General features: G+C 38.5%; 1 protein-coding gene across 10 annotated transcripts in view; it reads right to left on the minus strand.

The window, feature by feature from the left end:
- LOC133559336 (cytosolic purine 5'-nucleotidase-like) overlaps positions 1-22,489 on the minus strand; it is a 104,301-nt gene that overhangs the window by 60,615 nt on the left and 21,197 nt on the right. For 4 of the 10 annotated variants that reach the window (XM_061911007.1, XM_061911005.1, XM_061911003.1 and 1 more), the window contains exons 4-7: positions 22,330-22,447; positions 20,731-20,826; positions 14,871-14,962; positions 5,062-5,119 (exon numbers count right to left, since the gene is read on the minus strand). The exons of 1 other annotated variant lie outside the window; for it this stretch is intronic. In XM_061911007.1, coding sequence (XP_061766991.1) covers positions 5,062-5,119; positions 14,871-14,962; positions 20,731-20,826; positions 22,330-22,447 — 364 coding nt within the window. Of the gene's footprint in view, positions 1-2,322; positions 2,344-5,061; positions 5,120-14,870; positions 14,963-17,755; positions 17,859-20,730; positions 20,827-22,329; positions 22,448-22,489 lie in introns of those variants that run through there. 5 more of the 10 variants (XM_061911009.1, XM_061911006.1, XM_061911010.1 and 2 more) reach the window with 5 other exon arrangements.

Consider the following 22,489-nt stretch of genomic DNA (forward strand, 5'->3'; position numbering starts at 1 on the left):
AAAGCTTAAAGGATAAATGTAATTTAGAAGAAGTTGCAACGTTGACTAATAAAACAAAGCTGTTTTTTTTCTTTCAAACTGTCGTTGCTCAAAACATAATATTGATTCAAAATCAATGTTATTATGAATTATTGACCTATCCAAGTTTCCGATTACTTCACATCAAATATTCCACTCAGAAAAATATTTTTGGTGGAAGATTTAACAAATTTGTTAAATAAATAATCAAAAAATTAATATTTTGTTGTTTTCTTACTGTACCAAAAATGAACCGAACCGTGACCTCTCAACCAAGGTACGTACCGAACCGAATTTTTTGTGTACCGTTACACCCTTAGTATTTCCCCATTAAGAAATGACATAACCCAATCTAAAATGATACAAACATGTTGCTGTCTGAGCAATTAAGACACGGGTCCACAAACTACGACCCACTGGCCCGACCTGGCCTGCCAGCGTTCACAGTACAGACCCAGCGGCATGTCCCCCAGTCAGGAACTAACGATATTGAACTTCAACAAATTAAAATTTGCTGACATTGATTGGAGTAGTTCAGTCATTGACCATTAGCCATTCAACCAGCATTTCCCACTAAAAAGCATTCAGAGCAGGCTGAGAAGGATGCAGAAGATCATGTCCACACACTCTGGTGTAAAGTGGTCTTACAGGGGCTGAGAACCAAAATTGCAAGCTGCCAATTATACCAGTCCAAGTAAAGTCTAAAAAAGGAAATACAATTGTCACAACTTACACTTTTTTGGAACAAGACAGCACAGCAATTTTTTGTGCAGAGTTTAAAAAATAAATTGCAACTCACAGGATTGAAAGGACACATCCTTCTGTGCACGTTGGGCCAACAAAAGATCGTGAGCATCACCAGTTTTAGAATTGAAGGTAGCTGTGTTACATGGGGATGAATTCCTTGAACTGCCTAATGTTTATACACTAGAGTCCATGCCAGTAGACATAGGTAATAATCCTACATAAAAGGATATTTTTTAAAAATGGCCTCAGCTGAAACACATTCACTTGCCTCAAATTTATGCAGGAATTGAGCTCCTGATTGGAACGAATGTTCCAAAAGCCTTGGAGCCTTTAGAATTGGTGTGTAGTGAGGACAGATGACTATTTGCCATAAGGACTGGAATGGACTGTTAATGTGGGAGGCAGCAGAGAGAAGACAAACAATAAAATGCCACACATAACTGTACTAAACAAAAATATAAGTATATATTTTTCGTAATGATTTGTGCAGTCCTTTGAGACATTTGTGATTTGGGGCTATATAAATAAACATTGATTGATTGATTGATTGATTGATAAACACAACACTTTTGTTTATGCTCCCATTTTTCATGAGTTGAACTCAAAAATTTAAAGCTTACTACATACACAAAATACCTATTCCTCGCAAATATTGTTCACACTTTTTTGCCAAGATAATCAATCTCACCTCACAGGTGTGGCATATCAAGATGCTGATTAAACAGCATGAGTATTGCACAGGTGTGCCTTAGGCGGCCCACAATACTAGTCCACTCTGAAATGTGCAGTTTTGCTTTATAGGGAGTCTGGGGTTTCAAAAAAGCAGTCAGTATCTGGTGTGGACCACCATTTGCCTCACGCAGTGCAACACATCTCCTTCGCATAAAGTTGGTCAGGTTGTTGATTGTGGCCTGTGGAAAGTTGGTCCACTCCTCTTCCATGGCTGTGCGAAGTTGCTGGATATTGGCAAGAACTGGAACATGCTGTCACATATGCCGATCCACAGCATCCCAAACATGCTTAATGGCTGACATATCCGGAAAGTGAGTTAGGCATGCAAGAACTGGGATGTTTTCAGCGTCCAGGAATTGTGTACAGAACCTTGCAACACGGGGCCGTGCATTGTGAGGCTGCAACATGAGATAATGGTCTCGGGTGAATGGCACAACAATGGGCCTCTGGATCTCGTCATGTTAGCTCTGTGCATTCAAAAGGCCATCAATAAAAGGCACATGCGTTCGTTGTCCATAACATACGCCTGGCCGTACCATAATCCCACCTCCACCATGGAGCACTCGATTCACAACGTTGACATCAGCAAACCCCTCTCCCAAACGACGGCACACACGCTGAATAGTGAAAATCGGGATACATCTGTGAAAAGAACACCTCTCCAATGTGCCAGACGCCATCGAATGTGAGCATTGGCCCAATCAAGTCGGTTACGACGACAAACTGCAGTCAAGTCAAGACCACTTTGCAGATGGTGAGCATGCAGATGAGCTTTCCTGAGACAGTTTCTCACTGTTTGTGCAGAAATGATTTGATTATGCAAACCAATTGTTGCAGCAGCTGTCCAAGGAGCTGGTCTCAGACGATCATGAAAGTACACCTGTTGGATGTGGAGATTCTGGGCTGGTGTGGTTACACGTGGTCTGCGGTTGTAAGGCCGATTGGATAGACTGCCAAATTCTCTGAAATGCCTTTGGGTTAGGGTAAAGAAAAGAACATTCAAGCTCTAGTGGACATTCCTGCATTCACGCCAACTACACGCTCCCCCAAAACTTGCAGCAACTGTGGCATTGTGCTATGTGATAAAACCTTTTATTGTGGGCAGCTTAAGGCACACCTGTGCAATAATCATGCTGTTTAATCAGTATCTTGATATGCCACACCTGTGAAGTGGAATGGATTATATTGGCAAATAATAAATTGCTCACTCACACAGGTTTAGACAGATTTGGGAACAATATTTTAGAGGAATAGGTATTGTGTATACTGTATAGAGTACACGTTTCAGATCTTTGAATTCAATGATTAAAATTGGGAACAAAAAAAAAAGTGTTCAGTGTATGAACAGAGTGTTTAATCTGAAGTATTCAGTGAAACATGAAGATTCCAAAGCAAATGGCTCTGATGTAAAGGCAAAGATCAGATCTTTGATGGAAAATAAGAAATAAAAGGGTTCCAAAGGGTAAGAAGAAGAGGCACAGGATTGAAGTACAGTACAGAATTCTTCCAGCAATAAGAAGAGTGGAAAGAAGAATGACGACGACCAAGATGGACAGGTTTCCAAAAGTCGCAAAAGGATCGTCAAATTCCATAGTTTTTTATTTTTTCTCAAGATGGAGCTGCTGTAGTGGCTGATGTTGGCAGGAGCTATGTGCTCTTGTGTCATCCTTGTGTTTCCCTCTTGTTTTTATGTGTTATTAGATATTTTTTTGCCTTTTGGTCCGGGACCCTTTGGGACTGTGTGACAAGGGGTGGCACTTTCGGGACTTCTGCGGTGCTTTTTTGTGGACTTCTGGATCTGCCTCCCGGGAGCATTTTGGCCATGGAGACCAGCTGCTGGGTGTCTGGCACACCGGAGTCTGTTTGGAGGGACTGGAGGAGATGCGGATGAGGGGACAGGGCTGCGGAGCTAGCACTGAGCGCCGGGACGGAGAGGCTTCGCTGGGTGAGCAGGTGTCGGACACCTCAGTCTCCTTGGACGTATCCTCGTTCATCCATGCGGACTGGACACTGGCCGAGAGTGTGTTGGTGGCCGAGTGTGGAGTCGGCTCTCTTGGTTGCTTTGTTGGGTCTCTGGCCATGCTCCCTCCACCCCAGCGGACGATGGCATGGAACACAGCAGAGGCCACCACAGTGTATATGTTTCTTTTACTTTTTATTCATAGCTGTATGTAGAAGTGGCTGGTTGTATCCACTGCTTTAATGTCTTTCATGTCCTTTGTGTTCTTGATGTTCGATATTTCCTTCTTACATGCATGTAAGAAGGATGTGTACAATGGCTATGAGTTGTTTTTTTCCCTTGGCCTCAGTCTGGATCCCTCTCCAGGGTCCCAGGCTTAGACCGTTTTTATTTTATTTTAATCTTCTATTTTTTTTTTCCCATTCCCCCCACTTGTTTACCTGTATTTTACCTTTTTTGTAAGGGGCGCCGGACGCCTGCAGACCCGTCCGCGATCTTGTTCTGTCTCCCTGTAATGTTTGTCTGATATTGAATGGGATTGTGCTGAAAATTTTAATTTTCCTGAAGGAACTCTCCTGAAGGAATAAATAAAATACTATCTATTCTATCTATCTATTCTATCTAAGCTGTGGACAGAGATGCGGAAGCCCTCAAAAAGGAGGACAGGAGAATGCGTACAGCAGAAGGAGAGGCACTGAGGAATAAAGTCAACACATACTTTGTACTTCACAGAACTCGATTTGTGGATTACTTTTTGGAATTTTCAATTTTTTGTGCTTTCTTTCTTTGTTGGTGTGTGACATCTATTTTGTTTACATTTGACTACGAACATGTTTTTGACATGAAGAATGAAGACGCTGGTGTAAATTATAATTTTTTCACGATGCAGGCTTTTAGAATCAACATGGTTGCTTCTGCGTTTCTCTTCTTCTTATGTTACTAAGGGTAATTATGAGAACATAATGAGGGGCTGATGTGTAGGAGCAATAAATATGTACATAAGGTCACATGGCGTGTTTGTGGGTGTGTATTCACAGAAGGGAAGTATGTGTCACGTGACATTAGAAACGGGCACTTATAAAAGGGGTGTTGTTACTTTTATTTGGTGTGGCGAAAGGAGACAGTAGAGCTGAGTGACCACAATTTTTGTTGACCGCTGTTCGACGCTATAAGCTATTGAAAGCTTTGGATACTTTAACTGCATGCTGTCTACAGACGAACTATGCACATTTCTTTTCGTACATCCTGCTACTTCATTAAATCATTTACAACATTGCATCCCGGAACCTTTGTGTTTGTGCTTTATTGGCAAAACAGGAAGCGTGTCAGACACGTACTAAACCCAGCTCTTTACTTTCAAGTTACAAGGCCGATTCCGAGTCGCTACACAATGTACAGTACTTTTTTGTCTCACGTGGGAAAATGTGTCTTGGACTCAACAACTGTGACACAAATGGCCTTAACATCCATCATGACAGCAAACAGTACATCAACAGGCAGTTGAGTGTGAACATATCACTAGTGTGTGAGTGAAGGAAATGTCAATTAAGTTTCAAATGGGCCTGCATAATCAAGCACTACATGCAACAGTATCCATGCATTACCTTGAGTATCGACAACAGTTACTGAAGAAGTCAACTAAGCAGGCAAAGAGGTAGGTTTCTGAAAAAGAATATTTTGACATATTGCACATTCAGTATATAAAATAACAATTTAAAGTATGTCACAAAAACACAGTAGATTTCAAAATGGCTATTCTGTCAAACAGCTTCATTGTACCTTCGTTGTGCTTTGATACATGTCAATAAAATGATTTAAAAATGTGACTATTCAAGACTTCAAATATTCTTTATTCCATCCATCCATTATACACAATTAATCACTAAAGTTGATATCTGCCAAGACAATGCTCAGAGTTTGTTTTGCAAATATATCAATAAAATCAGTACCAAACAAAGATACACAGTATAGCTTTTTAAAACACATACAGAACCTTTGTTTGGGTTTATGTTATGTTTAGGTTTATCATGGAAGTATTAATGTAGAAATACAAATTGCAAATGCATGTTGCAATTTGTATATGCGTAAGGGGATTGTCAGATCCACTTATGTGTGATATATTTTGTGCGTCTATGTTGTGATTTGTGCATGCGTATAAAAACAATATTTGTGTCCATAAGAGCTGATTCTGGCAAATTTAGAATCACAATTTTAGTTTAGAATTGAGATTAAATTTCTCTGGCCCAATTTTTTTTCACAAACATTTTTATTACACCGATTATCTGGAGAAAACAAAAAAGAACATTCAAGTAGTGTGAGCAGCAGGAACGTTGCTCATTGCTGTTATTGCTGTTGAGCATAACAACAAAAGGGAAAAACATGCTGTTATCCCCTCGTGCCTACTGGAGTTCTGTGGTTATAGTGTTGCATTATGCAATGTTGGGGCTATTGACGACTGTTCTATTTGTTATTTTGCTTTGTACGGTTTTATCAAACTGTACTTGGTGGTGATGTTTAGGGATTTGCAGTTTTGCTCAGCAATGCAGCAAAAAATGTGGGACACGCTCACTGTCTGTCGTCGTTTGGCTTGAATCCAAAATGACTCCACAGCACCGAATGAGAACTTCTTTTGGGCACGAGTTTGGATTAGTGACTCAGAATTATAACTAGGGATGGGCAGCGTTTACATTTTTACAGATACTAGTATCGAATCAGTGCTAAAAAAAGAGGAAGTATACACATTTTGTTAAAAAAAAAGCATGTTTATTCATAAGGATTTTGTGACGTGCATGTTAAACTGAATTGTAATGTAAACACTTCAATAATGTTAATAACATGTTAAGTAATACATTTAATGATTTAAAATACAATCTATAACATAGTTCCATAATATCACAGCAAAACCAAAATAATTACAAAACACAGTGAATGTGCAAAAGCATTCTTGTGAAACCTTATTGTGTCAGACAGGATTTAGCTTGCAACACTTTCATTGTGAAGGCCAGAAGTCTGCTATTGGTCTTTACGATGTCTTGACGACAAGTGTGTTATGAAGAGAGATGAGGTTGTGTTCAGATAAAAAGTGCCAGTAGCAGTAGACTTTTATTCTCAACATCTTCCAAACCTCTACTCACAATTTGTATGTATTGTTAAAGTTCAGAATTTTGAAGTTTGCAAATGAACTCTTGATTAACCTTGATTGGTGCATAATGAATACGTTTTTTGTTCTTGTGATGAGTGCTCAATCAATGATTGATTGATTGATGGTTGTGATGAGTGCTGACTGCGGTAAAATGTGTGTGCGTTGTTGGCTCTGATGACGGCTATCGCCGTGTAAAGGGCAACAATAAAATGTAAAAAGAGCGTCAGGCTATGTGTGTGTGTTTTTCTGGATCGGTGCACTAATGTGTCAATTGTTTTAGCACCCTAACGAGCCACTGATAGCTACTTCTTTTTTTCAGTCCGGTTATTACTGTGCATGTTGGTACTGGTGCCATTAAGGACAACTGCAATTTTTGGGGAATTTTGCCAATCATTCACAATCTTGATAATGGACAAGCACACGTTTTTTGGGTTTTTTTTTTTTATGCATTCCAACTCGTAAATAAATACTGGCAAAAGTCACCATAGGATAGGATTCACTCTATTCCGCCTATAAAGTGCTCTAAAAACCTCTGAAAACATCCATCACAGTTTTACATACATGCTGTAGGTATATATGTAATGTAGTTAGAGGCACATTCATTCTAACATTTTATATTGACCTATTTTAGTCATACAACATACAGCCGCGTAATAATTTCACAGATGTATCACAAAGTTTGCTATTTACTTCAACAACAACTATTATGAATCATGGCAGACTTCATGAGAGAATTGTTGATCTAAAACCTTATATTTTTGAGCCTGAATATGAGGATGTGCTACAAGTTTTAGAAGTTGTGTGCTAAAACATATCCAGGTTAAGTGAAACAAGCAAGTAACACTGTTTCTCAGTGCTAAATAAGATATACAAACTACGGACATAATAAAAACAACACTAGGGGCCTGATATACTGTACTAAGATCCAAACACCACGTGCTAAACCCCATGAGCAATCTATACTATTCTGTGTGCTATTGGTGGATGTGTTGCCTGTGATCTACTAACAATGCGGATCCAATTCAAAAGTAGTGCAGACCGCCTTACGTGAAAGAGATTTCTGTGTGTACTACGCAGCTTTCACCATGGAGACACTCGATCATTTACTGCACCTCCGTCTTATCATGCTACCACCTGTGGCATTTTTCTAACAAGTAAGCAGCAGATATGTACCACTTTTTATGGGCATTTTAGTACCCATAAAGAAAAACACCTTTTTTGTGCACTGCAGATGCACTCATGCCTGGACTTGCTGTGTTCAAGACGCAAACAAATGCTTACTTCAAGGAGTCTTTTTTTCATATAGAAGATAAATCCTGTGTTTAACCAGGTGCTTCACCAGATTAGATGTATTCTCGCCACTTGACTTGATTTTTACGTCACAAATACTGCAAAGAGCGTAATATGCATCTGCATTGCATTTGGAAAAGACAAGCCACACTTTAGAGTGTTTTGCATTTGGCATGGTTGTTGTTTTTTTCATAAAACGTTAATGGGTTGCTTGATCAATAAGAGCATGTCCACTTCAAAATGGCCTGTTTTCCTCTCAAGTTCTAGCAAGTACTCGCCACTCACAAGTGCTAATTCAGTGCTAATGTACCGCTAATTCAGTGCTAATGCACCGCTAGATCTCCTGTGAATTGGTGCCTGGTAGTACCGGCTGGTTTTGGTCGGTGCCAAAAAAGTACCGAATACGGTGCTCACTCCTATGACAAAGCATGATCGTAATGTAAGACATATTTGTTCTGTAAGTGTAGTTAAACCGTATGTACAGCGTAGCACTTTTATTTTGAAGCCGGAAAAGTGTGTGATTGGTTTGAAAAAGTGTTTTGGTGTTGATCGACTGTTTGCAATAGAAAAGTCTCCTTTCGACCTCCTGACGACCGTCTTTTATTTCTGTTGAACTTTCATGTCATCTTACTTACTAAATCAGTCAAAGTAACAACCTAAATGTTATGTTATCACTGCACCTCAACCATAATCTGAACATGGACGTTAAGCACCTCTTCTCAAGAGTCCTTTCTTGTTGGGAAAACAACCTTAACCTGATATTTCTATAAAGTAGACAACTTTCCTTTGTCCATTTCTGCTCACTTGTGGCTCATGAATAACAAGTGAATGGCCGCCAAGTTACCCACACCAAGGCACTCCCCGAAGGTCAAAATGGACACGTTAAAAAAATGTGTGCCCTTATTGAAATTTATGGTTAACAGAGTCAATGGGAGCACCTTTATTCAACCCAAAAAGCCCTCTTAATAAGAATTTGTTGAATAATATAATATACCCAGAAGTCATTTTTTAGATGTTATCTCTTTAAACATGCTGTAAAAATGCATATTCTCTCAAAATATGCCTTATAATAGCCACAATCTGGAGGATATCTTTTTTATCAAGATACAATTTCAAAATGTGTTAAATGGTTTCATTGAAAAATAAATGAACATTATACTAAACATGCAAATGATGGATGTGTTTGCAAATGGATGACTGATTTAAACATTTTGTTATGATTTGAACGCATGGCTGCGATGGTTTGGGTTCCCTCGAATGGAGAAGGACAAGCAGGAGCTGCGTGCAGGTAGGAGTCTGTTTTTAATTATTTGAGGCGGGAGAAAAATACAAAAACAGTTGGTGGGAACACTAATTACTAAAACAAGGGCAGGTGTGGAGAGTTACTGTCCATGGAAACCAAAAGTAAATGAAAGGAAAGGAAGTTAGAGCACGGAAACAGCTAACATAGGAAAAAATCCAAAAAACATAAATCAAGCCATGACCCGGGCAACGGTTCATGGCTTATGGGCGTGAATTCTTGGGCGAGCTCGGCTAGAGCTTATGGGGATGGTGGTGTTGGCTGACCCACTACCTAACAACATAGTGCCTTGATCTGCAGCTACAGTACCTCAGCACCTCCATACATGTTTAGATGTTTAGATTTTGGAGAACAGCACAGAAAAAGAGGCTGCTAAGATGTTTAAAAAAGATAAAAACAAATACTTGGTCAGAAGGTTTTAGTGTGTTTCAGTACATTTTTTTCAACAGTAACACAATAATAATGATAACTGTGATAATTTTGGTCACAATCAGGGCCGTTGTATAGAGAAGAAAGATAATGACAATTCTAAGGGTGCCAAAGCCCACTAGCCTCTATGACAAAAATTATTATGCATACACTAAAGTAATATTTTTTTATAACAATGAATCCAAATTCAAACAAAAACACAAGTCATACACTATTCTAATTTAAATAATTTCAATAACCCATTGGCCCCTTTTTTTAAAAGTTGTTTGGTCCACACCGCGATCCGTTCCTCCCACCATGGTTCTTTCTCATCTGCATTAAGTGGACGCAAGCGAACTCCAGCAGTTTAGGATGCCCCGCAAATATCAGGACCAGGAGTAAGAGCAGCCGAGCAGGGGCACAGGATGTCAAAAACTTTTTTGTGAGAGAGTAAAACTACCGAGGGTTGAGACAATTAGCCTATTTGTTCATTCATATAATATTGTAAACATTACCTTTGATAGGCATTAGCTGTCATCCGGCCGAAAAAAAAAAAGTCGCTAGTTCATTGTAAAGCAACAGTGTGTTTCACACACATCACTGTCAGACAGTGCTCCATCCAGTATGCGCACATTCAGAAGCTGCATTGAATTGTATCCTGGCATATTCAAGTTTGACTCAGTAATTAATAATAACTGAATGATTATATTCGTCAGAGACTCATTGTGAGCATCTGACATTAGTGGGACTTTTGTACAGCCTATATACATCCATCCATCCATTTCTACCGCTTATTCCCTTTGGGGTCGCGTTGGTGCCTATCTCAGCTACAATCGTGGTACGCCCTGGACAAGTCGCCTCCTCATCGCAGCAGTCTATATACAAAGAATTTAAATGTTCAACAATTTGTTGTTGTTGTTTGTTTTCATTGCAATATAAGATAAAAGACACCATTACATCTAACAACAACAAAATGAAAAATACTTTTTTGAATCTGGGACAGTTTTACACTGACATTCATATAACATTGTCTGTGACAGTTGCGTTTAGCAAACTGAAAGAACTATCCCAGATCCACAACTAGCCAAGAGAGGCCAAATAGCCTTGCTAGACTTACAATTAAAAGTCAGCTAAGTCGACAAATGGACTTCAAAGACTTCATCAGCAAATTTGCTAAAACAAAGGCCCAGCGTTGGGCTCTCTGAAGCGACTTACAGTGAACAAACAAGCCAATTTAAACTTTAATTGAAATTAGATTAGGCTGGTTGTTTTTTCATACTTGTTTTATAACAATGAATTCCATGTACTCTTTTTTTACTTGCACATACTCTTTGTTTTACTTGCACATTTAAGTTAAATGCTGCATACATACAGTACCTGTGAACTATCTTGAGCCAGGACACTTTGTTTATTTGCATGAGTGTGAGATTGTTAATACAGTAAAATACCCACTACCTATTTGTTGAATGGTTAATTAAACATGTATTTTCAATCAGAGGTGTAATAACATTCTGCAAATCAGTAAAATGAGAATAACTCAACTAATAATACTTAAAAATACTGACTTGTTAAGCTGTTAATCATAAAAAAGGAAACAAATTGGGTGTATTACACCAGGCACCGTCATTAACACTGAAAAACAACAAAATTGAAGGTGGCAATAAATGGGGTAGACGGGTGTTCTATTGATGTCTGCTCCCCAACACTACTTAGCATGCGCACAAACGCAAATGTTTCAAATATTAGCCTTGAACAAAAAGCAGCTGCCTGGTGAACAAGGTGTGATTTGAAATTATGTTTGTTTTATTGTATCTTCTGACCAGCAAGCATATAGACAATTACAACGTGAAAAGTTTACTTTGTGTGTTAATACTCAACGAATGCTCGAACAATAAGCAGCTGCCTTAGTAGTGATTTTAAATTACGTTTCTTTTGTTTGTGTTTTCTGACAGTAAACATGTATTTATTTTTAGGAAGCAGCCAATATTAACAGATATTCTTTAAGGGGGCCCATAATTTCTAGCAATTATGATATTTCTAGGGGTGCAACGGATCAAAATTTCACGGTTCAGATCGTTTCTTGGATCGGAGCCACGGATTGGATCACTTTTCGGATCAGCAAAGAAAAAAGACAAGACAAATAAACAGAAGTTTGGTCTTTTTGTAAAATACTTTTAAATTACTAAATTAAAATGTATAAAATCAACTTAAAGTGCACAAGGCATAATATCTTCTTTTTAACATGTTCCATAGACATGAACAATGTGGCAATAACATTTAATAAAAGCCATTATTACTAAAAAAGTTAATTTATTTAGATTTAGAATTTTTTTTCTGGAATAATATTCTTTGAATTTACCTTATCACAATCTTCAGTGCCCTGACTGCTCACAATCTCAGTGGTGAGATCACTATATGTCCTCTGGCGTAGGGCTGGATCCATGTGAGACAGGCACTTGAACCTGGGATCCAGGGCAGTAGACTAGTAGTAGGACTACCTTCACAGGAAGGTAGTCCTGTAGAGCAGGCGGTGCGAGTATCCTGGATTCAGGTCCTCTCTAATGGCAGTCTTGACATCCATGTGATTTTGCTGTCTTCCACACTTCAGTGGCAGGATCATTGACACAGATGGTGAAGTTTCAGTGCTCAGCAGAGATGTATCAGTTTTGAGGGGTTTAAGCACCTGGAGGACCTCCTCTGCTGCTCTCACATCATCATCAGAAAGGGTGATGATGTCTTTGACATTTTTCTTCCGGGTCTTATGGGTCAATGCAGAGTATAAAGCTGCCTGCTGCTCCAACATATAAGTGGAGTTCCACTTTGTTGGGACATCATGTATTAGCTTATGAGTAAGTAGCTTCAGCATTTCTTGCTTTGTGTTAAGCACATGAGCAGTAGTTGTGCTTGGGTGGAAGTAGGAAAACTATTTCCTGATCCTCCAAAGGAGGCGCTCCATCTTATTGACTGAGATTCCCTTTTGTGATGCCAAATTCACTACATCTTTAAAGCACCTGGTCTCAGTCCTGCCTCATTCACTGCATTTACAAACTGTATTACATTTTTGGCATTATCACTTGTGACTGGGATATCTTTAACTTCAATTCCTCCACTGCTTGTGTCAGTACTTGCGCAAGGTGACTCTCGTGGAGAGGGCGTGTCTTCTCACCTCCCAGTCTGCTGAGATGAAGTGAGCGCTTATCGTCACATAGTTCCCCTGGACGTGCACCTGTCTGTCGTGAGTGCAACAGATGATGCTCGGGATAGTTCATCCACAATGTTTTCCTTCTCCTGCTCATAAAGATCTGGAACAATTTTAACGCTGAAGTGGGTGCACGACAGGGTGTCGTAACGTGGCTCAAGCACTTTCAGCTTGTGTTTAAAATCCTCGTTTTGCCCGAGCGAATATGGCCTCATGTCTGCACCTCGAAAGACACTGATAGCGTTTGTGACGGCTTTAGCCGGGTCTGATTGTGCAACAAGGGGCTGCTTAATTGGCGCAGCCTTCGTTTTCACTCCTGTCAGTGAAACACTCGGGTGATGTTGCCTCAAGTGCGTGGCCATGCTAGATTACGCACAGTCACGGTTTTATCCGCTAACCTCTCTCCTAAATCACTGTATTTGACAGGGAAGCCAACATGCTCCCATACAGGGGATTTAAATGGCGCGAGGCTCCTCCGTTGCTTCGCCCACCATAACAACGCTATGTGTGGACTGAACATACGCAAACTTTTTTTTTTTCATAAATCAAACCGCGGATCACGTGTATGCCGATCCGAAAATACTGATCCGAACGGATCACGGATCAATGTTGATCCATTGCACCACTATAAATGTCCATATTGTTAGTTTGGTTATTCTCACCACAAGTTGGCGCCTCGCACAGAGTGATGGTAACAAAGCTTATATTAGCTTTCAATTTAAAAGGTGGGCGGTTCTGATAGTCGATACCATGCTGATACTTTTTACTCAAAATTATATAGTTATAATCATAGAATAATTCTGTCACCAGTGCAAAAACAATAACAATAAACAACAATGTAACACAAATATACAAATTAATATTGTGTAAAGATTAGGGCTGTCAAAAATAACAAGTTAACTTATGTGATTAATCACAAACAAATATTGCATTAATCATGCATATACGCAGATTAATCACACTTATACATTGACTATACATGCTCCCTTACCTTAACTGTGGATGGTTACCTGAAAGGCTGAGGGTTGCTATATGGTCAGTGATCAGGTTAATGCATAATGTACAACAGTGTGCTCACTGGCAAATATCACTACGGACTGACAATTAAATAAAACCGTTCTAAAGCTTTATGTAACGTAACTTTAGAAATTAATGAACATTATTTTTTTAAATAAAGTTGGGTTGCTCTATGAAGCATTTTCAGCATAGTACAATTGAAATGGGTGATATTAAACTAATAGGAACAGTCACTGCATGAAGAGACAGGTTACATATTATAATGTGAATAATATATTTATATATATATATATATATATATATATATATATATATATATATATATATATATATATATATATATACACTGTAAATATATACTATATATATATGGTTATATATGTTATGGTTGTATATATATATATATATATATATATATATGTTTATACATATATATATATGGTTTGTGGTTTGTACAGCCCTTTGAGACACTAGTGATTTAGGGCTATATAAATAATCATTGATTGATTGATATATATATATATATATATATTGCCTTGTTAATAATTCAAACCATTTTGTTTGGCGTTCTTTTGCAATCGTGACAAAATTATTTAATGATCATGACATTTCAAGAAAAAAGTATCAGTCTGGTATTGACAATCAGTATCACCCACTTTTTGAATTGGAAGCTCACCTCAGCCTCGATAACATCACTCCGGTTCTGTCATAATTGGATCCTACATACCAAGTAGTGGCGAGCAAAGGCAAAGGAAAGGTGAAGCTATAAACTTTTTTTCAGATTGCTGCATGCACACACAAATCCTACATGGCAAAAGTGTAGCAAAAGTGACATGTAAAAAGACAGCTAATCAAGCATTCCTGCTTCACACAGAGTTGAACAGGAAACAGTTTTGTTTTTTTTACATACAGAGGGACAAACATTACAATGTAGACATGCGGATCTGTTTACACAAATAACACAGACTGATGTACGCATTTGGAAATTATTTTGCTACAATAATACCTGCACAGTTTATGTTATTACATAACTTGTGTTCGGGGTTTATGTTCTTACCAGGAAGGTTGAAGAGAGTGTTGAGGATGGAGAAGCGGTCTGTGTCGCCACGCTGAATAAATTTGTTTGGGTATATCTCTCTGGTGTCAGCCCTATAGACAAATAATATTAACATAAAGCATATACACAAATATTTAAATACAAACATACATACAGTGTATATATACACAGACATACTGTATATGCATAACCTATGAAAATATGCCCAAATCTGCACTAATTCAGGTAAATAAACAGCAGCCTCATGGGCTTTAGACCAGTGGTCCCCAACATTTTTATAGCTGCGGGGTTGGGGGTTGGGGTAAAAATAAAAAAATATAATTAAAAAAAAAAAAAAAAATTAATAAACAAATTCTTCTGCGGCCTGGTGGTTGGGGACCACTGCTTTAGACTATCGCCAGAAATTCTTCGAAGTGCCCGCATGTGCCTCTTGGTCACGTGATTGCAACCCAGCTATACTGTGTCTTATTTAATTTTTTAATAAAGTTTGGTCAAGAGATTTTAGTGTGTTTATAAGTACTTTTTTAGCACATTCAACAATACCATGTGTAACTGTCACCATTACAGTTATTACAATGTCACAAAAGCTGTTAAAATGTTGTGCATTTTGATTCATTAAAAAAACAAAACGTTTATACATGAACATTTTATTTCTAGAAATTTTGGACTGTTATAGATCACGATCTTCATGGTGATTAAAGTGATCAGGGTATCCCACTTCACACTTTGCCCTAACCAGTATGTGACGCAAAGACAAAACAAGAGCAATAAAAGCCTTGTTGACAGCAGTGCTATAAGAGTGGACAAGGGTAGTCCCACTGAAAACCATGTATGGGCTCATGTGACTGTTAGCAAAAAAATCAGCCAACTGCACCACTCTGCGAGGACTTTGGGCTTTAAAGTGCAGTTTGCAACATCTCCAACAGAGGGAAACAGAGTCCTTTGTCCACACTGAACACAGTGAAAGCCCAATTATTACTGGAATGTGGTCCAGAAGCATTGAGAGAAATATATACTGCATGCCATAAACCAACAACAGTCAGGTGTTCATTACCTAATTAAATTTAAAAATAAACAAACAACCCAACCCCCCCCCCCCCCCCCCCCCACACACACACACATCAAAAAAATCCACAATTGTTTGTGTCATATGGTAAAATTAATCTGTATAGTTTGAGAGTTTGTGTGTGCGAACTACAGTATGTTTGTGGTAATTTCAACTGTATAAACCATTCATTGCTGATTCACAAAACGTTTTGTGATTAACCTGCTAGTTATTTTCCGTGAAAAGAGTTGTCTCTCAAAGTTATAAGGTCAGTACATAGCAGTGCAGTACAGAACAAAATATTGCATTATTATGAGGGGGAATTAAGAGGGTAGATTGCTTGTTAGAGGCGAAACACAATTACAGCAGAATAAAACGAGGAACGATGCATGCAGAGGGAGCTAATGGCATTGAAACAAGGAAAACCATTGCATGAGAAACATCTGACAGCTAAAATGCAAGAGTTAGAGAAACAGGAAACAGCACAAAATGAAAGGCGAAAAAAATTACCGTACGAAAAGTGGAAAACACAAGCAGGAATGCTCAGAGACTCAGAAATTTGGCATGATGGACAACATTGAAGGACTGAATTAGGGTTTTCCTGACACCAATATTTTGGTCACAGTACCGGTACCAATATGTATTTCGAAACTTTAAAAAAAAAAGGAGAACGCTGAACAAATGTCATTATTGTCTTAATTTTAACAGAACATATTACAACACATTTAACATTTGTTTCTTATTGCAATCAAATAACAATATTAGAAGATAACAATAAAACATTAAAGACAATAAACACACTGGCCCTTTCCTTTTGCACTCAAAGTACAATTTACAAGTGTATATATTACATAATAATCTAGGATTAGGTTTAAATAGAAGAGAAAGCTTTATTGACATTGTATTAAATGTTTCTTGAGAAAGCTTTATTGACATTGTATCAAATGTTTCTTGGTGTATGTTTGCCACTCTTGGTCTCCGCTTTTAAACAAATACAATCATTAATAAACACTAAAAAAAATACTATGGCTAAAAGTAGACAGATAAGACATGTACTTAAACTGGTAAAACAGACATTGTTAAAGATAAAATGCAAATTGTATATGATTTTGTAACAAAATTCAATCTTTTCACTTGCATTAGTTTGCGCTATTCGGGCGGTTTGGACAACTCAAATAATTGGCAACAAATCAACCGGCTGTGTGCATGTCTACGTATCTGTATGTGCACCAAAGTTGTTACAGACTGCGGCCACCGCTGCAACTCACTGCTCCCCTCACCCAACAGGGGGTGGAACAAGGGGATGGTTAAATTGCAGAGAGTAATTTCACCACATCTACTCTGTGTTTAACTATCAGTGGTACTTTAACTTTAACAGCAGGGGAGCTGATTAACTACATTAACTTACAACTCGTTGTACAGGTCTGGATGATTTTTATTTAAAAGTTTACCTAAATTTGAAGCAAATACTGTAATACTTCAACGCCACCCTTATAGGGGCGGTATGGGTCGGTTGGTAGAGTGGCCGTGCCAGCAACTTGAGGGTTCCAGGTTCGATTTCTGCTTTTGCCATCCTTGTCACTGCTGTTGTGTCCTTGGGCAAGAAACTTTACCCACCTGCTACCCACACTGGTTTAAATGTAACTTAGATGTTGGGTTTTCACTATGTAAAGTGCTTTGAGTCACTAGAGAAAAGTGCTATATAATATAATTCAATTCACTTCACCTTTGACAAGGCATGTTTTAAAGCAGTGCTTGCAGCGTGATACTTCCTTGTTTAAAGCGTCACATTTATCGGTATTTTTGAAGCCTAATTACCTCCATATTGCATTTCACGCACCTTCTTTATTAACCAGCAGAAATGCCGGTTTTGGGCATTGTTCCTTTTCACGCTGTTTTGCTTGTATGCTTGTAGCTGTGTGTGCGTGCTGACACACTCAACATCATGCGCTTCAGCCCTGTCCGTCACCGCCGTACGGCAATATGTGGATGAAAAACAAAGTACCGGTATTTAGGCAGTATAGTATCGTTTTTAATTAATTAGTACTGTGGTACCTTCTTTAGTACTGGTATACTGTACAACCCTAGTCTGAATTAAAATAATTATATAGAAGTCCTCAAGAGATATGCAAAGAAAAATGGATGCATGCACAGCTATTACATACAATCTATTGGGTCTTATGAAAGTGCGAATAACAGAAGAGTGTGAAGCGTTTGGTCCTAAAGCAGAGAGGGCAAGATTGCATATGCTGCTGGATAGAGAGTATACACAGTTTCCATATGGATTAAAGGTGACCAGTTATTCCATCAATCGTGTGGAGCTTACAGGTTCTCCCCGTAACTGTGTGGGTACTCTGGCTTCCTCCCACCTACAAAGACATGCACCTGGGGATAGGTTGATTGTCAACAATAAATTGGCCCTAGTGAATGAATGTGAGAGTGAATGTGTTGGCCCCTGCGATGAGGTAGCGACTTGTCCAGGGGTCTACCCCGCCTTCCACCCATTTACAGCTGGGATAGGCTCCAGCACCCCTGCGACCCCGTAAGAGACAAGCGGTAGAAAATGGATGGTTAAATAGTTCAGTATACCAAAGTATTTCAGTTAACAGAGCAGAAACAGCAGCAGAATTGGCTGCAAAAAAGGCCAAAGTGGAAATGCAAGCAGTCATCGACGCAAAACCCCTGGAACAGAAAAAGCTACCATTTTTTGATCAAATAAAAAAAACTGTATTGAATGTTCTCTGTCATTTGTATTCAATGGGTTTTTAAAAAGTACAGAAAAAAAAATCGGAAAAAAATCATGAATCGAGTTTTTTGTAAAATATTGGGGGATTTTATTTTTAGGCAATATTGCCCAGGCCAAGCACAAACCGACCTATACTCATGTTACCTACTACTCCTCCAACCCACAGACCCACCCACACACAAACTTTGCTCCCAAAGGCCGTTATACTAACAGCAAGGGTGGGCATTACGTCGATCGCGAGCTACCGGTCGATCGTGGAGGGTGTGTCAGTCGATCGCAACCCAGGCATTGAAAAAATAGACATAAAAATGAGCAATCATCCATCTTCACCCAGCCTTCACTTTCGTCAGTTGTTTGACATTCTCGGCACCCGAGGATCTTGTGAGATGACGCTGGTTGCTGCGAGCTCATTATTAAGAAAAAAATCACTGTCAGGACGGAGAGAAACACTTTTTATTTCAACAGACTCTTGGGCCGTACCTGCTGTCAAAACTGTAAAGACCGACTACACAGTTCCAGTCTTCACCATAAAAGACCTGTTTCATCCTGCGTGTGCTAACAAAATAAGAGTCTCAGAAAGATAGCGTGCACAAGCTAGCAAGCTACGGAGTTTGATGCCAATGTATTTCTTATAAAGTTGTTGCACCTGTCCTGCTTCCGGCGCCTAGACCGTAGTCAAGGAGCGCAGGGGAGACACTTCTCCAAGGCCGATGGATTCTCGGGGCAACACCCTTCACTTTTCCGGACTCCAGGGCAAATTGACGAGTCTAGCGATTAGTTGCAAATCGTGGCTTTTAATTTACGTCTTGCACACAGTCAAAATCACACACAAAAACACTAGCCAATCCCCCGCCCTCAGCGACCGCTCCCTCTCCTCTCTCGCTAACACACTCACTGACGTCACTCACCTGCTATCACACATTAAAGGGCCACACACACATATCCTACTCTCATTACAAAGTGTTAAAAAACTAGTATGCAAGTTGGACAAATGAGATGCCATATCCAACCACTTAATGTGGTATTGGACAGAAAGGAGGACTTTTTTTCTCCTCCATTTGAAAATGCGGACGTTATCAGCACCACTGCCTGATTCCAATCAATGCAAGTCATCAGAATCAGGTAATACACCAACTTATATTCTTGTCTTTATGAAAGAAAGGAATCTATATGTGTTAAACATTCTTGTATTATCATTAAACCCCATTAATTTGTTAACAAAAATGTATCTTTCATAAGTAAATAAATATAAATTATAAATATGAATGAGGTAGATCTCCTCGACTTGGTCAATTGAAAAGTAGCTCACCGGCAGAAAAAGTGGGGTCACCCCTGTCCTACAGGGACAGTTAAGAAGAAAAAAAAAAAGAAGAGGGAGAGATTGTGGTTACAAGACAAAAACAAGAATCCCCCCCCAAAAAAAACAAGAACATAAAACCGAAACCAAAAATAAATTGATTTTAAAAAAGCAAAAATAAATAAATATATATATACAGTATACCACATTGTAGCCCATATATCGTGATGTAATTGCATCACAAAGATATATATATATATATATATATATATATATATATATATATATATACATATATATGTGTGTGTGTGTGTGTGTGTGGGGGGGGAATCACAAGACTACTTCATCTCTACAGAACTGTTTCATGAGGGGTTCCCTTAATCGGCAGATTTCCACACACATTTTGTGAATATTATCTTCCCAACTTGGGTTGCAGACGACCGCACCATAACACCAACTCAACTTTTGTATAAGGGATCCTATACTTATTTTGTCCCATCAAATACAAATGTATTTACAAACCTTATTTCATGTTTGCATTTTTTACATCGTTTCTCTGTTAAAAGCCACCATAAATATGATGGATTGTTCAAATGTTGTAAGGGTAAGAAAAAAATCAGCAGGGGATCAAGTACTTATTTTCCACATCAAGTACATACATAGATTACAGTAGTAAATATTGTTTTGTTTTGGTAATATGATGCATAGTAGGATTGAACAAAGAGTTGTAAAAACAATGAGACAGAAAAGCAATACAGAAGAAATAACTCACCCTCTTAAGAAGTTGAACCCGTGTACACAAACTAGGATGTTCCCATACGCATCCACTTTAAGCAAGTTGCCATGCATTGTGTCAAAGACCAGGCCTCTGAGGAACAGACAGAAGTGAATGTTAACAGAGTGACTGAGGAAATGTATTACTTGCGACACTGTTGCTTGCAATACTATTAACTAATATTGTATTCATTAAAAGTGCCTTTTTCCTTTTTATTAACTTCACAAGACTTTTGGTATCTGTACCGTATTTACTCGTTTAATGTGACATTTATGTGTAATTGTTTTAGACCCCAAATTTGCATTACGATTGTTTTGGTATCTTCATGTGAATTATTTGAGGACTACTATTAGTGTAGCTGATGGAGTGTGTGTATGTTTGTGTGTGGTGTGTGTATATATATATATATAAATATATATACACTGTTTGTATATACATATATATGTATATATATATATAAATATATATACACTGTATGTCCATACATATGTATACATACATATACACTATATATATATATATATATACACATACATACATACGTATATAAGACCCGCTCTGGGTCATACATACATACACATATATATTAGATGGCAACTCGTCCAGGGTGTTGGCGGGGTCTTTGGATGGCTATTTGGGACAGCGTGGCGCGTTGGGAGAGTGGCTGCGCGCAACCCAAGGGTCCCTGGTTCAATCCCCACCTATTACCAACCTAGTCACGTCTGTTGTGTCCTGAGCAAAACACTTCACCCTTGATGCTGGTTAGCGCCTTGCATGGCAGCTCCCTGCATCAGTGTGTGAATGTGTGTGTGAACGGGTAAATGTTGAAGTAGTGTCAAAGCGCTTTGAGTACCTTGAAGGTAGAAAAGCGCTACACAAGTACAACCCATTTATCATTTATTTATTGGATTCTATGGGCGGAATAGAGGATCTCTATTCTACAGCTCTGCTGTAAGCAGACTTTTATTTACTGTGAAAAAATACATCTGTCGTCATGTCTTTCATAATGATTGTGAACGATTGACAATTTAAAAAAAAAGTGCAGTTCCCTTTCAGGTAGAGATGCACACCCTATAATATATACACACACGCACACACACGCATATATTAATTCCACAAAACCAGTGAAGTTGGCACATTGTGTAAATCGTAAATAAAAACAGAATACAATGATTTGCAAATCCTTTTCAACTTATATTCAATTGAATACACTGTAAAGACAAGATATTTAATGTTCGAACTTCAAGCACACCTCTGAACTGAAAACCATTTCAGGTGACTACCTCTTGAAGCTCATCGAGAGAATGTAAAGAGTGTGCAAAGAAGTATTCAGAGCAAAGAGTGGCTATTTTGAAGAAAGTAGAATACAAAACTTATTTTCAGTTATTTCACCTTTTTTTGTTAAGTACATCACTCCACTCGTGTTCATTCAAAGTTTTGATGGCTTCATTGACAATCTACAGTCATGGAAAAAAAAAAAAAAAAAAATATATATATATATATATATATATATATATATATATATATATAAACCTACTCCCAACCCACTTAAGTATGTATGTGAAATATTAAAACAACCCAGGTGAGTGAACTAACCGAGTAGGGAAGGAGGGGTCGTAGACAAAGTTGAGCAGTTCCTGTGGATATCCAATGGACACGAGACGCTGCACTGTCAAGTCGAAGCCAAGTGACTCATATTCAGGAGATTTATACACTTTAAGGAACACACAAAGAGGTAAGTTGTACAATATACAGA

This window comes from Nerophis ophidion, linkage group LG09 (genome assembly GCF_033978795.1).
Source record: "Nerophis ophidion isolate RoL-2023_Sa linkage group LG09, RoL_Noph_v1.0, whole genome shotgun sequence".
NCBI classification, from domain to species: Eukaryota; Metazoa; Chordata; class Actinopteri; order Syngnathiformes; family Syngnathidae; genus Nerophis; species Nerophis ophidion.